At 45.5% G+C, this 20,987-nt stretch overlaps 1 protein-coding gene across 2 annotated transcripts in view; it reads right to left on the bottom strand.

The window, feature by feature from the left end:
• The window catches only part of DEUP1 (deuterosome assembly protein 1), a 59,308-nt gene that overhangs the window by 18,226 nt on the left and 20,095 nt on the right, over window positions 1–20,987 (bottom strand). The window contains exons 7-10 of one of the 2 annotated variants that reach the window (XM_081002123.1): window positions 18,879–19,133; window positions 14,237–14,382; window positions 11,586–11,691; window positions 4,347–4,544 (exon numbers count right to left, since the gene is read on the bottom strand). In XM_081002123.1, the coding sequence (XP_080858249.1) occupies window positions 4,347–4,544; window positions 11,586–11,691; window positions 14,237–14,382; window positions 18,879–19,133 (705 nt within the window). The remainder of the gene's footprint in view (window positions 1–4,346; window positions 4,545–11,585; window positions 11,692–14,236; window positions 14,383–18,878; window positions 19,134–20,987) is intronic. The other variant, XM_081002124.1, reaches the window with a different exon arrangement.

Here is a 20,987-nt window from a genome sequence, read left to right as displayed (position 1 = left end):
ATTTTCACTGCTTATTTACCATATGTAATCATACAGCATTTATTGTAAATGATAACCCTCACAGAACTGCCTCCAGAAATAGCAAACAAGACAAATGGGTAGAAAGGATAATAGCCTGTGTAACACAAAAAAAGCACCATATTACAATTGCTCAATGAACCCTGCAAACTGCGTTTTCATTTTCTTTTTTTCAAATCACTCAACACATTTGAACTGCTTGCCTCAGAAGTCTTAAAGAGGCACATAAGACATCCTTAGCTGCCAGAGTTGTAAATATTTTCATTATAACGCTCCCTCAAGTTATGCTTCCAGAAAGAGAGAATTGTAGAAAAATGCTGAAGTTGTAACTACATAATTCCTTCAAAATCTTTATGTATAAAATTGCAATATCCTCGTGTCAATGAGAAAAATTGCCTTAAAAGTGCTGACTAAAAAAGCATAACCAATGCCATGTTAAATATTTTGGAGGCGGTTTATTAAGGAAACGGGAGACATGATCCCACTGATTAAAACAGAGCAAACTCTCACACACAAACTTTCCTTTTCCATTAAAAAGCAATGGGACTTTTACAAAATGTTTAATTTGCTTAGTTGCTACAAAGTTAAATCATAGATTTGCAGTGACACTAAGAACTACAAGGGGAGATGGTTTTTCATGGGATGGGATATGAAATATGCAAGGGACACACACACATATATTTATTTTGTAATGCAATGAACTCTTCACACCTCAGTGGGAGTTAAAAGAGGGAAAAAGCTCAAATTTTGCTCTCACACACTCCATTATCATTCAGCTGTGCTGGATCTGAACTTCAACCACTTCGTATAAACAGCCTAATTCACCATACACTTAAACTGAAATACTTGACTATAAGCTGATTTACAGCACAATCCTAAGGATGTTTATTCAGAAGTTGGAGCTTGATGGAACTCACTCTCTAGAGTTTAGAAAGTATGTTTAGGATTACAGCCTTCATCCCATTTACTTCAGACCTGAAGTCTCTCTCGTAATAGGCTTGTGGGTTTTTGCATTCCTTAACAAAAACAGGTCTTCAGATAAAACATCTTTGCGGGTTTATCTGATCACTGGGGCTTTTATTGAATGGCAGATAAAAAAAGGGAGACATGAATGCCAGCGGGCTCTCCAAAGCGATATTACTGGCTGTTAAGGACAAATATAATATTTTGAGTCTGCATTTCTTTTCCAGGTTGAAAAGCACTTGATGGTGGAGACAAGGGTTTATTCCCATATTTCCCCCTTGATTTATCAGAGAGGTAGAAGCTGTGGCCCTCCATATATTGCTGGACTCCATTTCCCATCAGCTACATCCAATATATCATGGAGCGTCTTTTACCAGCTGAAGTTGATACCCCAGTTATGTTCCTATGTGGATGGGGATAACTTGGGCTTAGTCGTTTTTCTTGTTCCACTGTTTTTATCGAATAATGGCTCTTTCATGCTGGATTGTTTTGTTAACATTTTACTGTAAGTTGTCTAGAGCAGGGGTCAGCAAGGTTTATCTTGCCTGGACCAGATCGGTCCCGCGGAGATCCCTCTGTGGGCCGGATTGTGCGCGTGCCCACAATCTGCGGCGCCTGCGCATGCACAGACGCGATATCCAGTGCCTGCGTCTGTGCAGATGCAATTTCTGGTGCCGTGGAAGCAAGTTCCTGCGCTGCGCTGCACCGGTTTAGCACAGCACGAGAGCGGCTGGCTTCGTTCAGGGACGGCTTGTAGGCCGGTCAAACGACCTCCGTGGGCTGCTTCTGGCCCATGGGCCTTAGGTTGCTGACCCCTGGTCTAGAGGATGCGCCAGCAGTGCTTAAGAAATTGAATTAACCAATTTTGTTTTTGTTATTACTACTAATCATAATCATCATAGAAAATTGTATGATTCTATTTATGATTATATGATTCTATTTGCAGATGATTCACTGCAGATAGTGACAGCAGTCATGAAATTAAAAGACACCTGCTTCTTGGGAGAAAAACAATGACAAACCTAGACAGCATCTTAAAAAGCAGAGACATCACCTTGCCGACAAAGATCCGTATAGTTAAAGCTATGGTTTTCCCAGTAGCGATGTATGGAAGTGAGAGCTGGACCATAAAGAAGGCTGATCGCCGAAGAATTGATGCTTTTGAATTATGGTGCTGGAGGAGACTCTTGAGAGTCCCATGGACTGCAAGAAGATCAAACCTCTCCATTCTTAAGGAAATCAGCCCTGAGTGCTCACTGGAAGGACAAATCCTGAAGCTGAGGCTCCAATACTTTGGCCACCTCATGAGAAGAGAAGACTCCCTGGAAAAGACCCTGATGTTGGGAAAGATTGAGGGCACAAGGAGAAGGGGACGACAGAGGACGAGATGATTGGACAGTGTTCTCAAAGCTACCAGCATGAGTTTGACCAAACTGCGGGAGGCAGTGGAAGACAGGAGTGCCTGGCGTGCTCTGGTCCATGGGGTCACGAAGAGTCAGACACGACTAAATGACTAAACAACAACAACAACAATTTGCAAAGGGGTTGGGAAGTTTAGCAGACGTTTCAAAAACTTTAAATGGAGGCCTTGAACAGCTCAGATTTGTTAATTAAACACACCACTCTGGAGTGCAGCATTCCAACGAACTAATAATAATAATAAATTTTATTTATATCCCGCCGTCCCCAGCCGAAGCCGGGCTCAGGGCGGCTAACAACAATAAAACTAAATTCTTGTTTCAATATCAAGATGCTTTGTGTTTTCGAAAAAGACAAGAAGTAATCAGCATAAAAACTATCAAGTGTAAAAGATTCATGTAATATCCTCAAGCTTAGACACTGTGCGAGTGATTTCCTGTGGGTGGAATGGAAAATAAAAGCAAGTTTTGATAGACAAGATCAGTGGCCATTCTGCTGTTACTTCCCAAAGAGGCCCACCCAGATTATAAATATAAACAACTTATGTGATTTAACAGTTGCTTGGTGTGCTATATGCCCTTGATTTCCCCACCCTCTCTTTGAAAGCTGATTCAGGTACACTACACTCAGACACAAACACTTCAGCATGGTGTGGTCTTAGGCTGCAGGCCACGGGACTGACCCTGCTCATGTGGTTTTATGTTATTCCCAACATGGTCCTGCAGGGTGGGATCACACTATGCTGAAATAGTTCCGACATATGGTTAGGAAGGCAAATATGTGTCAAAACAGCACTTCAGGGCACAGGTGGGGAACCGCACATTTAAATGTTAACACACACACACACACGTATATATCTATATGCTTCCATACACACTGCCTAGGCTTGCGCTCAGGGGAGGTCAATTTGGTGATGCTAACACAGATATTTGACTTCAAGCATGTAGCCGCGACTCCCCTTGCAATTTCTGGTGGTGCAGGAAGAACAGCAGCGCTGTTAATTGCTTATTAGCACAATTTAAACTGCAAGGTCTACAGGTGTCATCATGGACATAGCCAAGGGTGCTAGATCCACAACTATTTTTGAAAAGCGTTGAAAGTACTCAATTATCTGAGGTTCTCCCCTAGCCCCCAGCAGAAGCCTGATACAGTGGTGCCTCACAAGACGAAAATAATCCGTTCCGTGAGTCTCTTCGTCTAGCGTTTTTTTCGTCTTGCGAAGCAACCCACTTAGCGGATTAGCGCTATTAGTGGTTTAGCGGCTATTAAAGGCTTAGCGGCTAAAAGGCTATTAGCGGCTTAGCGGCTTAGAAAGAGGGGGGGGAGCGGAAAAAATCGCAAGACTCGCAAGACGTTTTCGTCTTGCGAAGCAAGCCCATAGGGAAATTTGTCTTGCGAAGCGCATTGAAAAACGGAAAACCCTTTCATCTAGCGGGTTTTTCGTCTTGCGAGGCATTCATCTTGCGGGGCACCACTGTACCCACAATGCCTTATTTATGGGGTATTTTTAACCGTGATTTTCCAAGAAAAGCTTGACAACTTGGATTTCTTTAAAAAATCTCAACAACTTTGGCCGCCCCCTGTAACAAAAATCCTGGCTACGCCCATGGGTGCCACACCCAAATAATCCCAACAAGAAATTCAGAAAAGTAATGCAGATCAGCAAATACAGCTAAGAAACTGCAGGTTATAGGGAAGAGATATGAGCAGGAACGTTGGAAAGATTTTCATGTGTATGCTAGGAGTATAAACCCCAGAATGCTTGGTTCTGTATGATAAGTGTAAGATTAGCGTTATGTCAAATGGTCTTATTTCCTGCTGTAGTCTTGTCCCCCCCCCCACTCCCTGCCCATATTCTATGAGGCAATCGCTTCCTTAAACGTCAATAGGTGCTAATCTCCGTAAGGACCAAATGACCTGCACTGCTTTTTATTCTGTTTGCATACCTGTTGTTTCCCTAACATTTTCTCTTTTATCTCTAACTCCGTTTGTAACTGCCTTTCCAGTAGAGCAGCTTTCTCCATGATAGTTGCTATAGTAATCTCCTTCTGATGAAGCTCTTCTGTCAGGTCAGAGATTTCCGTCCTCATTCTTTCCACCTCAGAGCGATGGGACTGTTCTTCCTGATAAAGGCGGTCCCTTATCTGCAGCGAAAAGGGAAGAATGAGCGCTGGCATTGCAGATAGCATCGTTTTTTTCACATACCACCAACTTTTGGGGTTCTCCGTTTCCAACACAGCAACCCTACCAGCCGTGTGAGCGATAGCGCAGAGATTTAGAAAGGCTTACGATTCAGACCAGCTTCTTTGTGTTTCAGTTTAGAGTTCACACTTTCCACCTCCTCTCTTGTTTAAACGCTACATGCCAAGAATCATAGGAGCCAACTCTGAGTGGGCATGGGGGGCTTCAGCCCCCACAATAAAATATTTGAGGAGGCTGGGCCCCAACAAAGTTGACTGGCATTCCCATTCAAATGGTGTGTGTATACTGTGTCATGTGATCGATTTTGTGGGGCGGGGCTAACCTGGGCCCCCACAATATTTTATCCAAGTTGGCACCCCTGCCGAAAGGAAGTCAAGTGAAAGAAAATTTACCCACCAACGTTAATGTGCCCGGCAGTCCAGCCTCTGAAAGCGTAATGCTGGTGGTCAACAATAGAGGTTTAAAGACTGTCTCAAGGAAAATCTAAAAAAATGTTGTATAAACACTGCCAACTGGGAAACACTGGCCTGTGAGTGCTCCAGTTGGAGAACAGCCTTTACCCAAGGTGTCATGGACTTTGAAGACACTCGAACTCAGGATGCAAGGGAGAAATGTGCTAGGAGGAAGGCACGCTTGGCAAATCCACACCGTGATCAACTCCGACCAATGTCCCCACTGTGGATGGACGTGTGGGTCCAGAATTGGCCTCCACAGTCACTTTGTTAAAACCGTGTTTATGGAAGACAATCTTACTCGGCTACGAGTGATTGCCAAAGAAGAAGAAGAAGGAGGAGGAGGAGGAGGCTAGTTTCTAACACATTCCTCTTTATCTGCCACCCAGATGAACAAGAGGCATTTTCAGAGGTCAAGGACACATCCCAGCCAGTCAAAAACATTCAGAATTTGAAGCAGGATGCAACCTGGGGAGATTTCGAAGAGGAATGGAGGCAGGGAGGTCCCCATTTTGCTCCCTGCCCACCACTGTTTTAAAACATTCATAGGATGAAAGTGGTTAGTGGGCTATCAAGCTGCATATATTGCCTTGTTGGTCCTTCACTTTACTGTGATCACCACACAGCAAACGCGACTTGTTCTGTTCTGTTCAGTTCTGAGCAGAATTGCAAAATGCCATTTCTGGCATTCGCGAAAACAGAAGGATATCTGCATCAGCAAACAAATGCTCAGAGTATGTTCCGTCAATGCTGTTGATGTCACAAAGTGTAATGTTACACTGTTTGGATGTGATGTTGACCAATTCGTACCCTGGAGAGTGAGCGTCAGGCAAGCAGTTGTATGTCGATTCCCTTCTGCACTCTTATTTACGGAGAAAACTCAGACACAGGGAAATCCTTCACCTTGCAATTCAAGGTATTCTCTTATCCCTATAGCGAAGAGAGTGGGAAGGAGTTTGGGATAGCAAGCCCAGAAGCCCAGGGCCTACCCCCAAATCTTCTCCAATGAGAATCTGGAGAGGCAAAGGAATTTTCCAAAAGGGCTAAATGGTTAGAAACTACTTATGTCAGCTTTAAAAGCAGGTTGCACGTAGTAACCAGAGTCTACTGTTCCCCCTCTAAGCAAGGAAAGTCAATAGTTAAAGTACCAGGTACTACCAGAAATAACTTTTAGCAGCTCACTAAAGAGAAAACATGATAAAAATAAATAAAGGCTATGCTGACATAGTGTTACAAAATATATATATATATATATAAAATAGCCCCACTCTCAGAGAAAATAAGCTTGCCACTAGTGTTATTTAATGGGTTGTTCTATGCTATTAGCTTTGAAGGTCACATTTCCTGTACCGCTTCGCTCTCCCCCGAGAGTATAAAGAAGCTTGTGGGTTTTCATAAGTTTTCTGCCAATAACAAATAGCGAGATGCCAATAAATCCTCCTGTTTCTTAGAACAATACAGCCCTTCTGGATGCCAATATAAAAAGGGCCAATCAAGCAACGTTCAGTTGTATTCTGTTTCCTTATGAATTGCCATTGATTTTCATTGCACTCTTACATGCAATGTGCCCCTTCGGCGATATTAAGGGTTACTGGGCACATGCTTCAGACACGCTGGAGATCCATTTCAAAGTCACTAAGAACCAAGGATGTCTCTCGCCTTAAAAACTGATGGCTTTAGGAGGCTAGTGTAAATGAAATCAACGCTCTTAAATGCTGCAATATTTAAAAGCCCCCCCCCCCCCAGTTCCTCAGGCAGCTTCTGCCCACCTGTGCCCTCCAGATGTTTGGATTACAACTCCAGACAGAAGTACTGTTATTGGGGGTGTTATGTACTGAGTTGAATAGGATCCAAACTGCAGCAGTCTGATTGGTCCTAGAACAATAGGATCCAAAATGCAGCAGTCTGATTGGTCCTAGAACAATAGGATTCAGAATGCAGCAGTCTGATTGGTCCTAGAACAATGCAGCAGTATGATTGGTTGGCAGGAACCACCCAATCCTGCTCCAGATAGAAGTGAATCCACAACCTGATTGGCTTACAGTAGAATTCCGGAATTAGCCAATCATGTGCAGCCCATTGTGTAAATAATGTATATAAAGCAGATACTGTGAGGGGACTTCGTTCATTCCTCCTCACCACTATGAGCTGAATAAAGAGCCTGAAATCACTTTGCGACTTTGAGTATATTTCACTGGCGACGAGGATGGGATCCAGCTGAGCTGACTGCCACACACAGCACCGCAGCACCGCCACCTGCCGCACCGCTGCCTCGCACCGTGTATCCAGGCTTCAGCTCCGGGACACAAGGAACTCAGAATGGCAGCCAACAGCAGCTTCTCGCCATTCAACCCAGCATCTGGAGACTGGGAAGCGTACGCCTCCCGTTTCACCTTCCTCCTAGAAGCCAAAGGGGTCACCGATGAAGAAGACGCCAAGAAGAGGGCGATATTCTTCAGTGTCTGCGGAGAGGAGACGTTTGAAATCGCCCGGGCTCTCCTTGCGCCTGAAGACGTCGCTACTGTTCCATACAAAACAATAATGGAACAGCTGAAGGGGCACTTTTCGCCGCAGCCCTCAGTGGTGGCTCGTCGAAATGCCTTCTACGCAAAGCGGCAAGCCCCTGGGGAAACCATAACTGGGTTTGTGACCTCTCTCCGCCAAGCCGCCCGGTTCTGCAACTTCTCAGAGCTGGAGAACATGCTTCGTGACCGCCTCGTCAGTGGCCTGAAGGATGAGAAGCTGCAATGACGCCTCTACGCTAAGAAGGACCTAACGTTCCAGGTCACTCTGGAGGAGGCCCTGGCAACGGAAGCTGCCGAGAGGTCGACGCAAGAGGCACGGCCGAGCCTGCCATCCCAACCGAGGGTCCACCACGAAGATCTCACCGACGACTCAGGATCCGACAGGGAGGAGGTGCACCGAGTACAGCAGCGCACTCAAGCAGTGCACAGACCACAGCTGCCTCGACGAGAAGGAGGGAACTGCGCAAGCTGTGGGGAGAGTCACGAGAGGAGGACCTGCCGTTTCCGCAACGCAGAGTGCAGGCAGTGCAGAAAATCGGGACACATTGCCCGGGTGTGTCGGGCTCGGCCCACCCGACACCAGGCATCAGATGACCAATCCAAGAGCCCCAGGTCCCGGGGCCCAACGCACCAAGGCAACTCGACGGAGCTCACGGACTGCCAGGTATACCAGTTGCCCCACCCCAACGTAGAGAAAATTTATGTAGAGGTACAGATAGAGGGGGCCCCATGCCGCATGGAGCTCGACACGGGTTCAACTCTATCCATAATCTCGGCAAGGACCTTAAGGAAACTGTGTCCTACTGGGGGTCCCAAACTCAGGCCGGCCCCATTCACCCTACGGGACTTCCAGAAACGTAAGGTCCCCACCGACTCTGAGTATATTTCAGGGGGACAGGGGGCGGGCAGGTGTGGAGGACTCCCTGGTCCTGAATGGGGTAACTGTGCACCTGAAGGACCAGGTGCGCAGCCTGGGAGTCATTTTGGGCTCACAGCTGTCCATTGAGGCCCAGGTTAATTCTGTGTCCAGGGCAGCTGTCTACCAGCTCCATCTGGTACGCAGGCTGAGACCCTACCTGCCCTCAGTCTGTCTTGCCAGAGTGGTGCATGCTCTAATTATCTCCCGCTTGGACTACTGCAATGTGCTCTACGTGGGGCTACCTTTGAAGGTAACTCGGAAACTGCAATTAATCCAGAATGTGGTAGCTAGACTGGTGACTGGGAGCAGCCGCCGAGACCATATAACACCGGTCCTGAAAGATCTTCATTGGTTCCCAGTACGTTTCCGAGCACAATTCAAAGTGTTGATGCTGACCTTTAAAGCCCTAAACGGCCTCGGTCCTGTATACCTGAAGGAGAGTCTCCACCCCATCATCCAGCCCAGAGACTGAGGTCCAGCACTGAGGGCCTTCTGGCGGTTCCCTCGCTGCGACAAGTGACATTACAGGGAACCAGGCAGAGGGCCTTCTTGGTAGTGGCGCCCACCCCCCTATGGAACGCCCTCCCAGCAGATGTCAAGGCAATAAACAACTATTTTACTTTTAAAAGACAATTGAAGGCGGCCCTGTTTAGGGAAGTTTTTAATGTCTGACGCTGTATTGTTTTTAATATTTGGTTGGAAGCTGCCCAGAGTGGCTGGGGAAACCCAGCCAGATGGGCAGGGTAAAAATAATAAATTATTATTATTATGATGTAATCCACATGGGCAGAGACCAACAGGCCTGGTTAGCATTCAGTGGGACTTGACAGCATGACCTCTAACAGGCTGCAAAATTATACATACAGGTATGAAGTTTACGGCATGTAATGCCCTAAGAGAGAATATTATGAAAATGATATACAGGTGGTACATAACCCCAGTCAAGCTTGCAAAAATCTACCATTTGCCCGATAACAAATGTTGGAAATGTAAAGAAACTGAAGGTACATTCTTTCACCTTTGGTGGACGTGCCCAAGGATTAAGGTTTTCTGGGAGATGATTTATAATGAATTAAAAAAGGTATTTAAATATACCTTCTTGAAGAAACCAGAGGCCTTTCTCCTGGGCATAGTCGGCCAATCAGTGTTAAAGAAGGACAGAACTTTCTTTATGTATGCTACAACAGCAGCAAGAATACTTATTGCAAAACATTGGAAGACACAAGATCTACCCACACTGGAGGAATGGCAGATGAAAATGATGGACTATATGGAATTGGCGGAAATGACTGGCAGAATCCGAGACCAGGGAGAAGAGTCGGTGGAAGAAGATTGGAAGAAATTTAAAGACTACTTACAGAAATATTGCAAAATTAATGAATGTTAGAATGATGACGGATTGAAGTTAAGCGGTTTCTAGCGGTAATGGTATAAAGGAATATGGAAAAATTGGTTTTTAATATCTAAAAATTTAATGTTATAATATATCAAGATTAAAGATCAGGATTAAAAAGGAGGGAAAGGAATCGCTGGACTAACAAATTGAATTAGAATACAAAAGAGGGAGGTATGAGGAGGTCCGGGAAACAAGTAAATGTAAAAGAAGTGATGAAAAGATGGAATTGTTTTTAACGGGGGTTTTTTTGTACTTTGTATTTTGTATTTTTCCTTTTTATTGTTAATTTTCTTATTAATGTGATCCTTTTCTTTTGAAATTTTAATAAATATCATTTTTAAAAAAAACCAAAATTATCTGCAGCGTGTAAGGCTAGTGAATGGATAGCTCAGTCGATGCTGATGACACCAAGGTTGCAGGTTCAACCTCCATATAGGACAACTGCATATTCCTGCATTAAAAGGTGATCCTCAGGGCCCCTTCCAGCTCTAAAATTCTCTAAGAAGAGGCAGTTTGAAAAGCACCAATTCCGGCTGCATCCACACTTTCCATTTACTGTAGAATGGCCGAACTTTGGCCACTTCCCTTTTTTACACCTGCGTGATGTTCTGATCAAGACATACTGTAAGGGTATCAGGGGGTTGCTCGAGAGCAATCAGGCAAATGCCTCCCTGGTCGGCTGTAAAGCCTTGTTATTGGTGCCAAAGAAACCTTCAACATGCAGAGCACCACTATTCCGTGGCTGGCTCATTCACTGGCAGAATCTGAGAGTGGGAGGTCCTTAAACCTTCCCCAGCAGAGTAGTTTCTTGACGCCCAGACTGTGCTTCCCCTCTCTGCGCGGAAGCCTACTGCGCAGGGAGGGCGTGGGTAACGGAGGACCTCTCTCCTCCCTGCTTTGCTCAGGCAAGGTGTCCTGGCACCGCCTCACCTCCTATGAGCCCTCTCCGCTGGAGGCGTGGTTACTCTCCTCTGCTGAGGAGGTGCTGCTTCCCATGATCTTTGGGGGCTCTCTGTAATCCATCTGGCTTTTCCCCTCTCGCCCCTGAGCCGATGGCAGTTCCCTGAAACATACCCTGCCCAGATTTTACCTGTTCAGCTTCCTTCCTTTCTCAGAGCTCAGAAAATCCAACTTTCTTGCTTTTTAAAAAAAACACACAAAGCGACAGCTATGCAGTCGCCCCAAGTGCATACAGCCTGCTGTGCAGCTGTTCGATAGCTTTTCTGGCAGATTATTGCCTGCTGAAGCCAATTCCATCTCTCACCTCTTTAGGAGTCCGTTTTATCCCTCTGGTTGGTTGGTTGGCATCCCTCTCTTCCCTTTCCAAACCGCATTGCCTTTATATTCTGCACTGCCTTCCTTAAACCACAGCAAGGATGGAGTGGGGCAGTAATCATAACTGGGAGTGCTTCTCTCCCACACCACAATCCCAATGAAAATTACCCCAACCCCTGGAAGTAGAGTTGTTATTCCACTTCCAGCTTTAACAGCAGTGACTGGATGCTGATAACACTGACGGCACACTGGAAACACACTTAGAACACTTGCATTAACTGGTACAAAGCTGGAGAAGAGAGATCTGAGACCCACAGTTAGCCCAGAAAGCAGCTTTCTCATGCTCCAATGTCCTTCTACAGCCTGGATCATAGTTTTTCCTAAATTGTGACCCACGGAATAAGATCAGAACATACCTGGTTCAGCTCTTTCTGCTGATTTTCCTGCTGTTGTTCCAAGGCAAGTATCTGAGCTTTTTTTATTTCCAGGTCCTTGATGCATTGTGCATAAGCTGACTGAAGTCTAGAAAGAAAGAAAGAAAGAAAGAAAGAAAGAAAGAAAGAAAGAAAGAAAGAAAGAAACCTATTACAAGTCCAGTTTTCCCTTCTTAAAAAACAAACAAACCCAAAATTATTGTTTTATTATATGAAACACATTACATTATGTTTGTATGATACTATACAAGTCTCTTTGCCTGAGACAGTCATTCCCAAACTGTTTTTAGTAAATAGCAGTGTGCTGAGAGGGTGAAAAAATTGTCAAATATATATATACACACACACATATATAATTTTTTTCCAAATATTTTCACAATAACCTTCAAATCAAATAATTACAGTATTACATAAGCTTACTGCCCACCCTCACTTCCACAGCGTTTTTACTCAAACCTTTTCTACTGTGATATATTTTAATCTATTACAAAAGGCTTCTGTCACAATTATTTTGCCATTTTTCGTCTGCTGCTTTTCTCTCGACTCCTGCCCGCTGTCATGTTGTTGTTTTTTTAAAGTAGTCCATGAAAGGCCTCCCCATTCTTCTATAAAAAGTTCCTCATTTTGATCTCTTAATTTTGCTGTCTGCTTTTTGCCATGTCTGCATAGCCGACTACTTTCAAAAGCCACTCCTCCTTTGCTTTCTCTCTCTTAAAGGTAAAGGGGTAAAGGGGACCCCTGACCATTAGGTCCAGTCGTGGCCGACTCTGGGGTTGCGGCGCTCATCTCACTTTATTGGCTGAGGGAGCCGGCGTACAGTTTCCGGGTCATGTGGCCAGCATAACTAAGCCGCTTCTGGCGAACCAGAGCAGCACACGGAAACGCCATTTACCTTCCTGCTGGAGTGGTACCTATTTATCTACTTGCACTGGTGTGCTTTCAAACTGCTAGGCTGGCAGGAGCTGGGACCGAGCAATGGGAGCTCACCCCGTCGTGGGGATTCGAACCGCCAACCTTCTGATCGGCAAGCGTTTAACCCACAGCGCCACCCGCGTCTTAGGTGGCCCAAACTGCAGCATTGCCCAGAGGCAGAGAGAAGCACCTGGCTCCCACACCTTCTCCTTGCTCCACTGCCGGTTGTTTATTCAGAGAGGGCAGGAAAATTGGCAGCAACATTAAGGACAAAGGGTAGCAGCAGTAGCAGCAGGCAGCAGCTAGGCTCTCCAGATCTTGGCAGCAGGCCCCTTGCTGGGTCATGAGCTCTAACAGGGTTTCAATCAGTGCTGATCCCCAATAATGGCTCTGGCTTGTAACCTTAGGCTCACTAGGCATTTGGCCACGAGGGAGAAATACCAAGCATTCAGCTCCTGCCCTTTAAATGTAGTAAAATGCTCGTGCTGGCAAGACACTGTCAGGTGCCCTGATGTGAACACAAAACGCAACCTTAAACAACACAGTTCAGAAGCTAATTATTTCGAGGCCGAGTGCTCGAGGTTCCCAGTTATCTGCATAACGCCAGACCCCCTCCGACGAGCCACCATCGGGCATGCTATCAAACAAAACGTGTCACAAAATACATCTATTCAACTGCCCATCCCTATCGATCAAGCTGCAAAAAAAAAAAAAAAAGAGTTCAGGACTCTCTTGATGACAGCTTTCCCTCCTATATTTGAAAGTGTGTTGTTGTTGTTTAGTCATTTAGTTGTGTTCGACTCTTTGTGACCCCATGGACCAGAGCACGCCAGGCACTCCTGTCTTCCACTGCCTCCCGCAGTTTGGTCAAACTCATGCTGGTAGCTTCGAGAACACTGTCCAACCATCTCATCCTCTGTCGTCCCCTTCTCCTTGTGCCCTCCATCTTTCCCAATATCAGGGTCTTTTCCAGGGAGTCTTCTCTTCTCATGAGGTGGCCAAAGTATTGGAGCCTCAGCTTCAGGATCTGTCCTTCCAGTGAGCACTCAGGGCTGATTTCCTTAAGCATGGATAGGTTTGATCTTCTTGCAGTCCATGGGACTCTCAAGAGTCTCCTCCAGCACCATAATTCAAAAGCATCCATTCTTCGGCAATCAGCCTTCTTTATGGTCCAGCCCTCATTTCCATACATCACTACTGGGAAAACCATAGCTTTGACTATACAGACCTTTGTTGGCAAGGTGATGTCTCTGCTTTTTAAGATGCTGTCTAGGTTTGTCATTGCTTTTCTCCCAAGAAGCAGGCGTCTTTTATTAAAAGCAAATTGCTTGTTTCTTTTTTAAGTAAGAACCCAAAGAGAAAAAGGGGACAAAATTATCTTGGTCTTCCCATTCATTTGTGTTTGGGGGGGGCACCACCACTCGTTTCAGTGTGGTTGCCCATCCAATTCAACAGGAGAACTTCGCACTGTACTGCGCCTATATTTACAATAGGAACAGTGTGCATTGCTATGCACGTCACTATTTTTGGGCTTTCGCAGTGAACTTATATTGAGTCAGACCACTGGCTGATGAATCCAATAAAACCAATGGACAGGTTTATCCATTTCAGTGTCTCTGCTCTGAGCATGTGTAATGTTTGCTATCGCCACCCAGAGGCACTCACTCTCACGTCAACAAGAACCAATTCATGCAGGGGAGACCTGTATTTTAAATACCTACTTCACGCGGCTTTCTTCGTTATTTTTATACTCTTCCATTTTGGCGACTTCGTTGCGCAGCTGCTGGCACTCCAGCTCGACCATATTCAAGAGATCCTCTCGTGACTTCAGTTCGTTCGTCACTTGGGTGAGCCTTGCTTCAATATTCTGAACAAAGACAAAGAAATGCCTTCAAAATAGCCTACCCAGTTGTAAGGATATCAGGGGGCACAATGCAATGCAGAGATAGACTTGGAACCTGGTGTTTTGGGAAGTTCCATGCAGAGACTGCTTCTCAGTCCCTACATTCAACATCCAACTCTCGTATCTGCATTAACAAGACATATATAGGTTTTATATCGGTTTAGCTGCCATGGCTTTCACCAAAGAACTCTGGGAACTGCAGCCTGGTGAGGGCAAGAATTTCTTCCTAGAGATCCCTAGTCCTCCATCACATAAATACATGCCCAATATTTTCTTGGGAAAGGGAATGGCTGTTTAAACCAATTTAAGTCTGTAATTTAAAAGGCCCCCCCCTCCAAAAAAAACAAACAAACAAAAAAAAAACAACTCCCAGAAATACATTCACTATATTTGGAATTATATGTTTTACTGTTATGGTAAGTGGTAACGGTGTTATCCACAAGGCAAGCTATACCATATGACGGTAACAAACTAAATTATATCAACAGCCATATCATCCGTCAACAGGAGAAAGAGAAAGCCTGCAGATTTCAGCATTGGAACGTGCAAGTGTGGGAGTTATTGCTTCCATTTATTTGACTACATTTCAAACTGAAATGCCAAACTTTTGAAAGCTTCTGAAATAGTCATGGTGGTGACTCACAACTCCAAAAATGATCTGCTGTGATATGGAAAACAAGCGCCTTGAGAGGCTGAGAGGCTTTTTGGAGACATTTTTCGAAATGGTAGAAGGGGAACGGAAGAGAACTAACTACACTGAATGAACGGAACAGGCATCCTTTATGGAAATTAATGAAGAGATGATTCACGGACCACTGTCCTCTACAATTCAATAGTGGTTCCATCATAACTCTACTCAAATATAGATGAGGTGTTGCACAGAAGCAATCTACTCATAATTAGAAAAAAGGGGGTCTCTTTAAAGGGATGCCGGTCTCACAAGATCATGGGAGACCATACAAAAGTGAGATGTTTTGGCTTGCTTGTTCACTTCTGCCCCAAAGTGAGAGAAGGGGGAGGAAGGAAGTGAGCCCCAGGGTCATTCTTCATCTCCAGTGTGGTGTAGTGGTTAAGAGAGGTGGACTCGTAATCTGGTGAACCGGGTTCGCTTCCCCGCTCCTCCACATGCAGCTGCTGGGTGACCTTGGGCTAGTCACACTTCTCTGAAGTCTCTCAGCCCCACTCACCTCACAGAGTGTTTGTTGTGGGGGAGGAAGGGAAAAGGAGAATGTTAGCTGCTTTGAGACTCCTTCGGGTAGTGATAAAGCGGGATATCAAATCCAAACTCTTCTTCCTCCCAGGTACAATCCCAGCTCATAGACCCTATGAGCAAAGCCAGTTCAAGCTCATTTGCGGCCACAGGTGAAAATGACCCTCCCCTCCAATGGCAACCACTTCTGGCTATTCTGAAGGGGCTGTTGGGCCATTTATTTGCAAGAGAAAATGGAACGTAATTAGCAGAAGAAGGGAGGGGGTAGAACTCCTTCAGGTACTGCAAGGAGCCCAGGCGAGACTGTACCATCTTCACAAGGTCATCTTCTTAATTAGGCGGGAGCCACCTGTAGTTCTGCTACTCAAATGCTTTCTAGGTTTCCCTCTTGCCTTATCTATCTGGAGAAAACCCGAATTGCAGTTTGCACCAATTGAGCGTTAAAGAGCAGTTTTCCGAGGGGTGGGTGGAGCTGAGAGCCAAGAGGAGGAGCACCCCAGAGTTCAAGGGCACATTCCAGCCAGACAGAAACACCCAAGGAGGGTATGAAGCAAAGCTGGAGAGGGGTTGTGCCAGGGGCAAGTCCAAAGGTTTCTAACACTTGCACTAGACAATACTGGGGAGAGAAAAGTCGGACGTGCATAGCTATTTTTAGAAGCATTCCTACCATCTACTATAATACCTAGACGCAGCCATCTGTACTATATGGTGTCTTGGGTAGCTGCTGTTGCTTCGCCCTCTGCTGGTCCTTTTATTTTATCTGAGCTTTTAAAAAATGCAGCTGCTTCGCAAAGTGGACTCGGGTGGGGAAAGTACACATGGTTATAGCTGGGGTACTAGAGTCTGTTAGTGAATATTAGAAACTAAAGAGCGGTAGTATTTATATAATATTTGGGATCTGAAGGGGAAATGCAAGCTGCACAACTGGGCCAGGCTGCCTGGGCTAGCTGAGTGCAGAGCTATTAAGCCAGAGGTTTTCAACCTTTAGAGTCCAGGGCTCCCTTGGCCAACTACATTCTTTCTGCGGCACCCCTGTGGGGCTCAGGAACCCAGTTCTGTCACCCCTTGTCTGCAGAGCGGGCAGCCTCTTGCCCTTTTTCAAATACCCTCCCTTGCGAAGTGTTCCCTCAGCCTCCTCTCCTTTCCCCTCTCCCGTGGGAGTCCCTCTGGGCAGCCACTGCTGCCTCCCGGTCTCTGAGCTGCCGCCCCCCCCGCCCCAAAGAGAGGTGCCTCTTCCCATTGCCCCACAAGGGCCTGGGAAGCACCTTCTGTCTAGCCCCAGAGGCACCATTCGCCTCGGGAGCTTGTAAACCAAGGCCGCGGCAACAAACAGCTGTACAAGCCTTTGGGACATGAGAGGGCATCAGAGGAGGGAGGGAGGGAAAGAGGGACAGAGGCCAGTGTTGCCTGCGGCACCCCTGACCATCATTCAAGACACCCCAGGATGCCACAGCACACTGGTGGAAAACCCCTGTATTAAGCAACAATGGGGAGACAGGTGCTGGACCATTTAGGCCAATGCAAAAAGCTATCCTCCCCAGGAGTGGACAGAGATAGGAGATTTGGGAGGTTGCAGGGGGCAGGGCGTGGTGTTACAGGAAAACGTGTCCGTTACTTATCCGTCTGCACCTTCTCGTGGATCTTTCTTACAAAATCTGGATACAGTGGTACCTTGGGTTAAGAACTTAATTTGTTCTGTATGCAACAACAGCAGCAAGGATACTCATCGCAAAATATTGGAAGACACAAGATTTACCCACCCGGGAAGAATGGCAGATGAAGTTGATGGACTATATGGAACTGGCGGAAATGACTGGGAGAAGAGTCGGTGGAAGAAGATTGGAAAAAATTTAAAGACTATTTACAGAAATACTGTAAAATTAATGAATGTTAGAAAAATGTTGGAATGAAGTTATATGGCTTTAGTAGAAATGTTATAAGGAATTAAGTACAGATAGGTTAATAGAGCATTAAAGGAAAAAATAAGGTTAGAATGAGTTAAGATAATTATAGGATAGAAAACAGAGGAAGATGGAAAGGAATTGCTGAAATAATTAACAGAAGTGGAATACAAAAAGGGAGGTGTGAGGAGGTCGTGGAAATAAGTGAATGAAAGATGGGATAATGAAATTGTTTGATTTATTTTATTGTTTTTGTTTTGTTTTGTTAATTTAATGTATTGTATTGTATTGTCTTCTTAGTGTTTAAGTTTTTGGAAAAATAATAAATATTATTAAAAAAAAAAAAGAACTTAATTTGTTCTGGAGGTCCGTTCTTAATCTGAAACTCTTCTTAACCTGAGGTACCACTTTAGCTAATGGGGCCTCCCACTGCCACCGTGCAATTTCTGTTCTCATCCTAAAGCAAAGTTCTTAACCCGAGGTACTATTTCTGGGTTAGCGGAGTCTGTAACCTGAAGCGTCTGTAACCTGAAGCATATGTAACCCGAGGTACCACTGTATATTTTAGATTCAAAACTTATCTTTTCCCCACAAGTAAGCTTTCGGTGAAGGTAGCGGGAATAGTTGCATCAGAATCGGCAAATAAGGAGCAAGTGAGAAGGTACCAACCTCCCTGTTTCTGACTCCTCTTTTGACTTGTTCCAGCCATATCCATCTACATTCCAAAGCAACCCTGGGACCATGGATTATTATTACTATTACCAGTGCTTTCCCCCCCTAAAAATGCGTTTAGGGGTACTCTCATTTTGACTCAAGAAAACCACCATTTTATAGTTCAAATCGGGGGAAATAAATACAGTAAATGGACAAAAGTACAAAGATTCACAAAATGTTTAAGCGTTTGCGGACCCCTGCGTGCCCCCAGAAAAAAAGCACTGACTGTTGTTGTTGTTGTTATTGTTATTATTATTATTATTATTATTATTATTATTATTATCCCGTCCATCACCCTACGGTGCCAGGGTCGGCCACAGCAATTTAAAATCAAGAGCAGTTTAAAACAAATTGCAATCACAAGAGGAGGGTACACACCATAAAAACATACCTCTCAAGTGTCAAAGGCCAGGGTAAATTAATGTAATTTCAGCATAGGACAAAAAGCGTGCAGTGAAGGTGTCGGATGCAAGGATGTAAGGAGCGAATTCCACAACTTAGGGACTGACCACAGAGAACACCCTCTCCTGGGGCAGGCAATCCAGCTTCTGAGGGCAGTGGCACTACCAAGAGGGCACCCCCTCTGCTGATCTTAACACCTGGGAAGGTCCTTATTACCGCCGCTGACTCTTTACCTGGCACTTCCTTTGGTACATTTTCACTTCCTGCTGGAGCTTTCGGTTTTCCTCCTGCAGCCTGTTTCTGCTCACGGCTATTTCGCTCACGGTCGACTTCAGTTTTTCCATAAAGAGCTCGCTCCTTTCGGCGGGTTCCGCAAGGACGTCACGCTGAATGCCGGGGTGCTCGGTTTGGCACTGGCTGCAGGTACCCGTGTCGTCTTGGCTTAGCTTCTGGCACCGCGTCTGGATTTGACAGTGCTGTGCTTGCTTCTGGCGAGACAAGGAAAACGGCCCGCATGAAATCCATCTCTTTTGCACAGAGGTGCCTCTCCCATTCTGTGAGTCGCCTTCTGTTCAGAAATTTAGAACTCTGAAGCAGAAATCCAACACTGGAGAAATTATTACCGTATTTTTCGCTCTATAAGACGCACCAGACCATAAGACGCACCTAGTTTTTGGAGGAGGAAAACAAGAAAAAAAATATTCTGAATCTCAGAAGCCAGAACAGCAAGAGGGATCGCTGCACAGCGAAAGTAGCAATCCCTGTTGCTGTTCTGGCTTCTGGGATAGCTGCACAGCCTGCATTTGCTCCATAAGACGCACACACATTTCCTCTTACTTTTTAGGAGGGAAAAAGTGAGTCTTATAGAGCAAAAAATACGGTATTTTTTTGACAGCAGGTTTCTGACATAAGACTCACTACCAGACTTGTACGCTCCTGAGACTTGGGCCGGGCTACCACTGTGGTCCCCAGTGGTCCCCACACATTTGAACATGGGGAGGCAGGTTACACAGGACAGATCTACACAACTGCAATGGGTCGCAGGCAATTCCCTATAAAGTGAGAGTGGGGTGGAGATTTAAAAGATGGCACGGTGATGCCCCCTACAATCACTCCTTCCCCAGTTAATTTTTCTCCTGGGACTACATAGGAAGCTGCCTTATGATGAGTTGGACCATTGCTCCATCTATCTCAGTGCTGTCTGCACTGACTGGCAGCGGCTCTATAAGGTTTCAGACAATAGCCTCTCCCACCCCGACCTAGAGATGCCAGGGACTGAAATGGGACCTTATACCACTGAGCTGCAGTGTTTCTGCTCACAGTTTTAGGGATTAAAAACAGGGCTGGGGAAAAACTTCAGTTCCTGCACTTTTAAATCTCCCTGTCCTCCCACTTTTTTTTTAAAGCCAATTAATTGTTATTAGTTTTCAAAAAAATTAATGAATCTACATCCAGCTAATTCAATACGAATTACAGTGGTACCTCGGGTTAAGTACTTCATTCGTTCCGGAGGTCCGTACTTAACCTGAAACTGTTCTTAACCTGAAGCACCACTTTAGCTAATGGGGCCTCCCGCTGCTGCCGCGCCACCGGAGCACGATTTCTGTTCTCATCCTGAAGCAAAGTTCTTAACCCGAGGTACTATTTCTGGGTTAGCGGAGTCTGTAACCTGAAACGTATGCAACCTGAAGCGTATCTAACCCGAGGTACCACTGTACAAAGTTGACTTCCCCTCCTGTTTTCTGTAGTGATTCCCTTCTCCTCCCTTCTTGCTGCATCATAGTGCGTACAATCCTTTGCTTAAAATAGCTTAACATCTTATCGTTATCTTTTTCCTTCATCCTTTTCTATTGGCGGTTCCGACGTTTGTGGCGATTTGCACAAGCCGCGATGGACTGTGCTGCTTTCGTGTCCAGCTGGTGGAGGTTGGACCACTACGGCAAAGAAGGCATTGCCTCACCAATTGCAACCCCAGCTGACCATGTCTACTTCCCTCCATTCCAACTGTCCACTTCCTCTTCCTTAGCCTCATTGTTGCCCCCTGTGGGACTCAGCATGGAGGAGAATGGAGACAAAACAGGAATGAGTTGGCCCTGCCTGCTATTGGCTCTATCGCCACCTACTGGCAGTCTCCCTGCCTTCTGCCCTACCAGCCCTAATGGGCACCACCTGCCACCCCTGCATGCCCTGAACACATCCACACCTGCAATTGTTGCCTGTTTTGAGGAAGCTAGGAAAGCTGATATCAAACAGTAAGAACATCCCAATACAAATGTGACAATAAATGGCTATATGTAGTTAAACCCATTGCACAACAGAGGCACATAATTTAGCCGTATAAA

The sequence above is a fragment of the Podarcis pityusensis genome, assembly GCF_964106645.2.
Source record: "Podarcis pityusensis genome assembly, chromosome: 4".
NCBI classification, from domain to species: Eukaryota; Metazoa; Chordata; class Lepidosauria; order Squamata; family Lacertidae; genus Podarcis; species Podarcis pityusensis.
The sequence above is the reverse complement of the archived record's forward strand: the minus strand, read 5'-3'. Positions and strand labels throughout refer to the sequence as shown.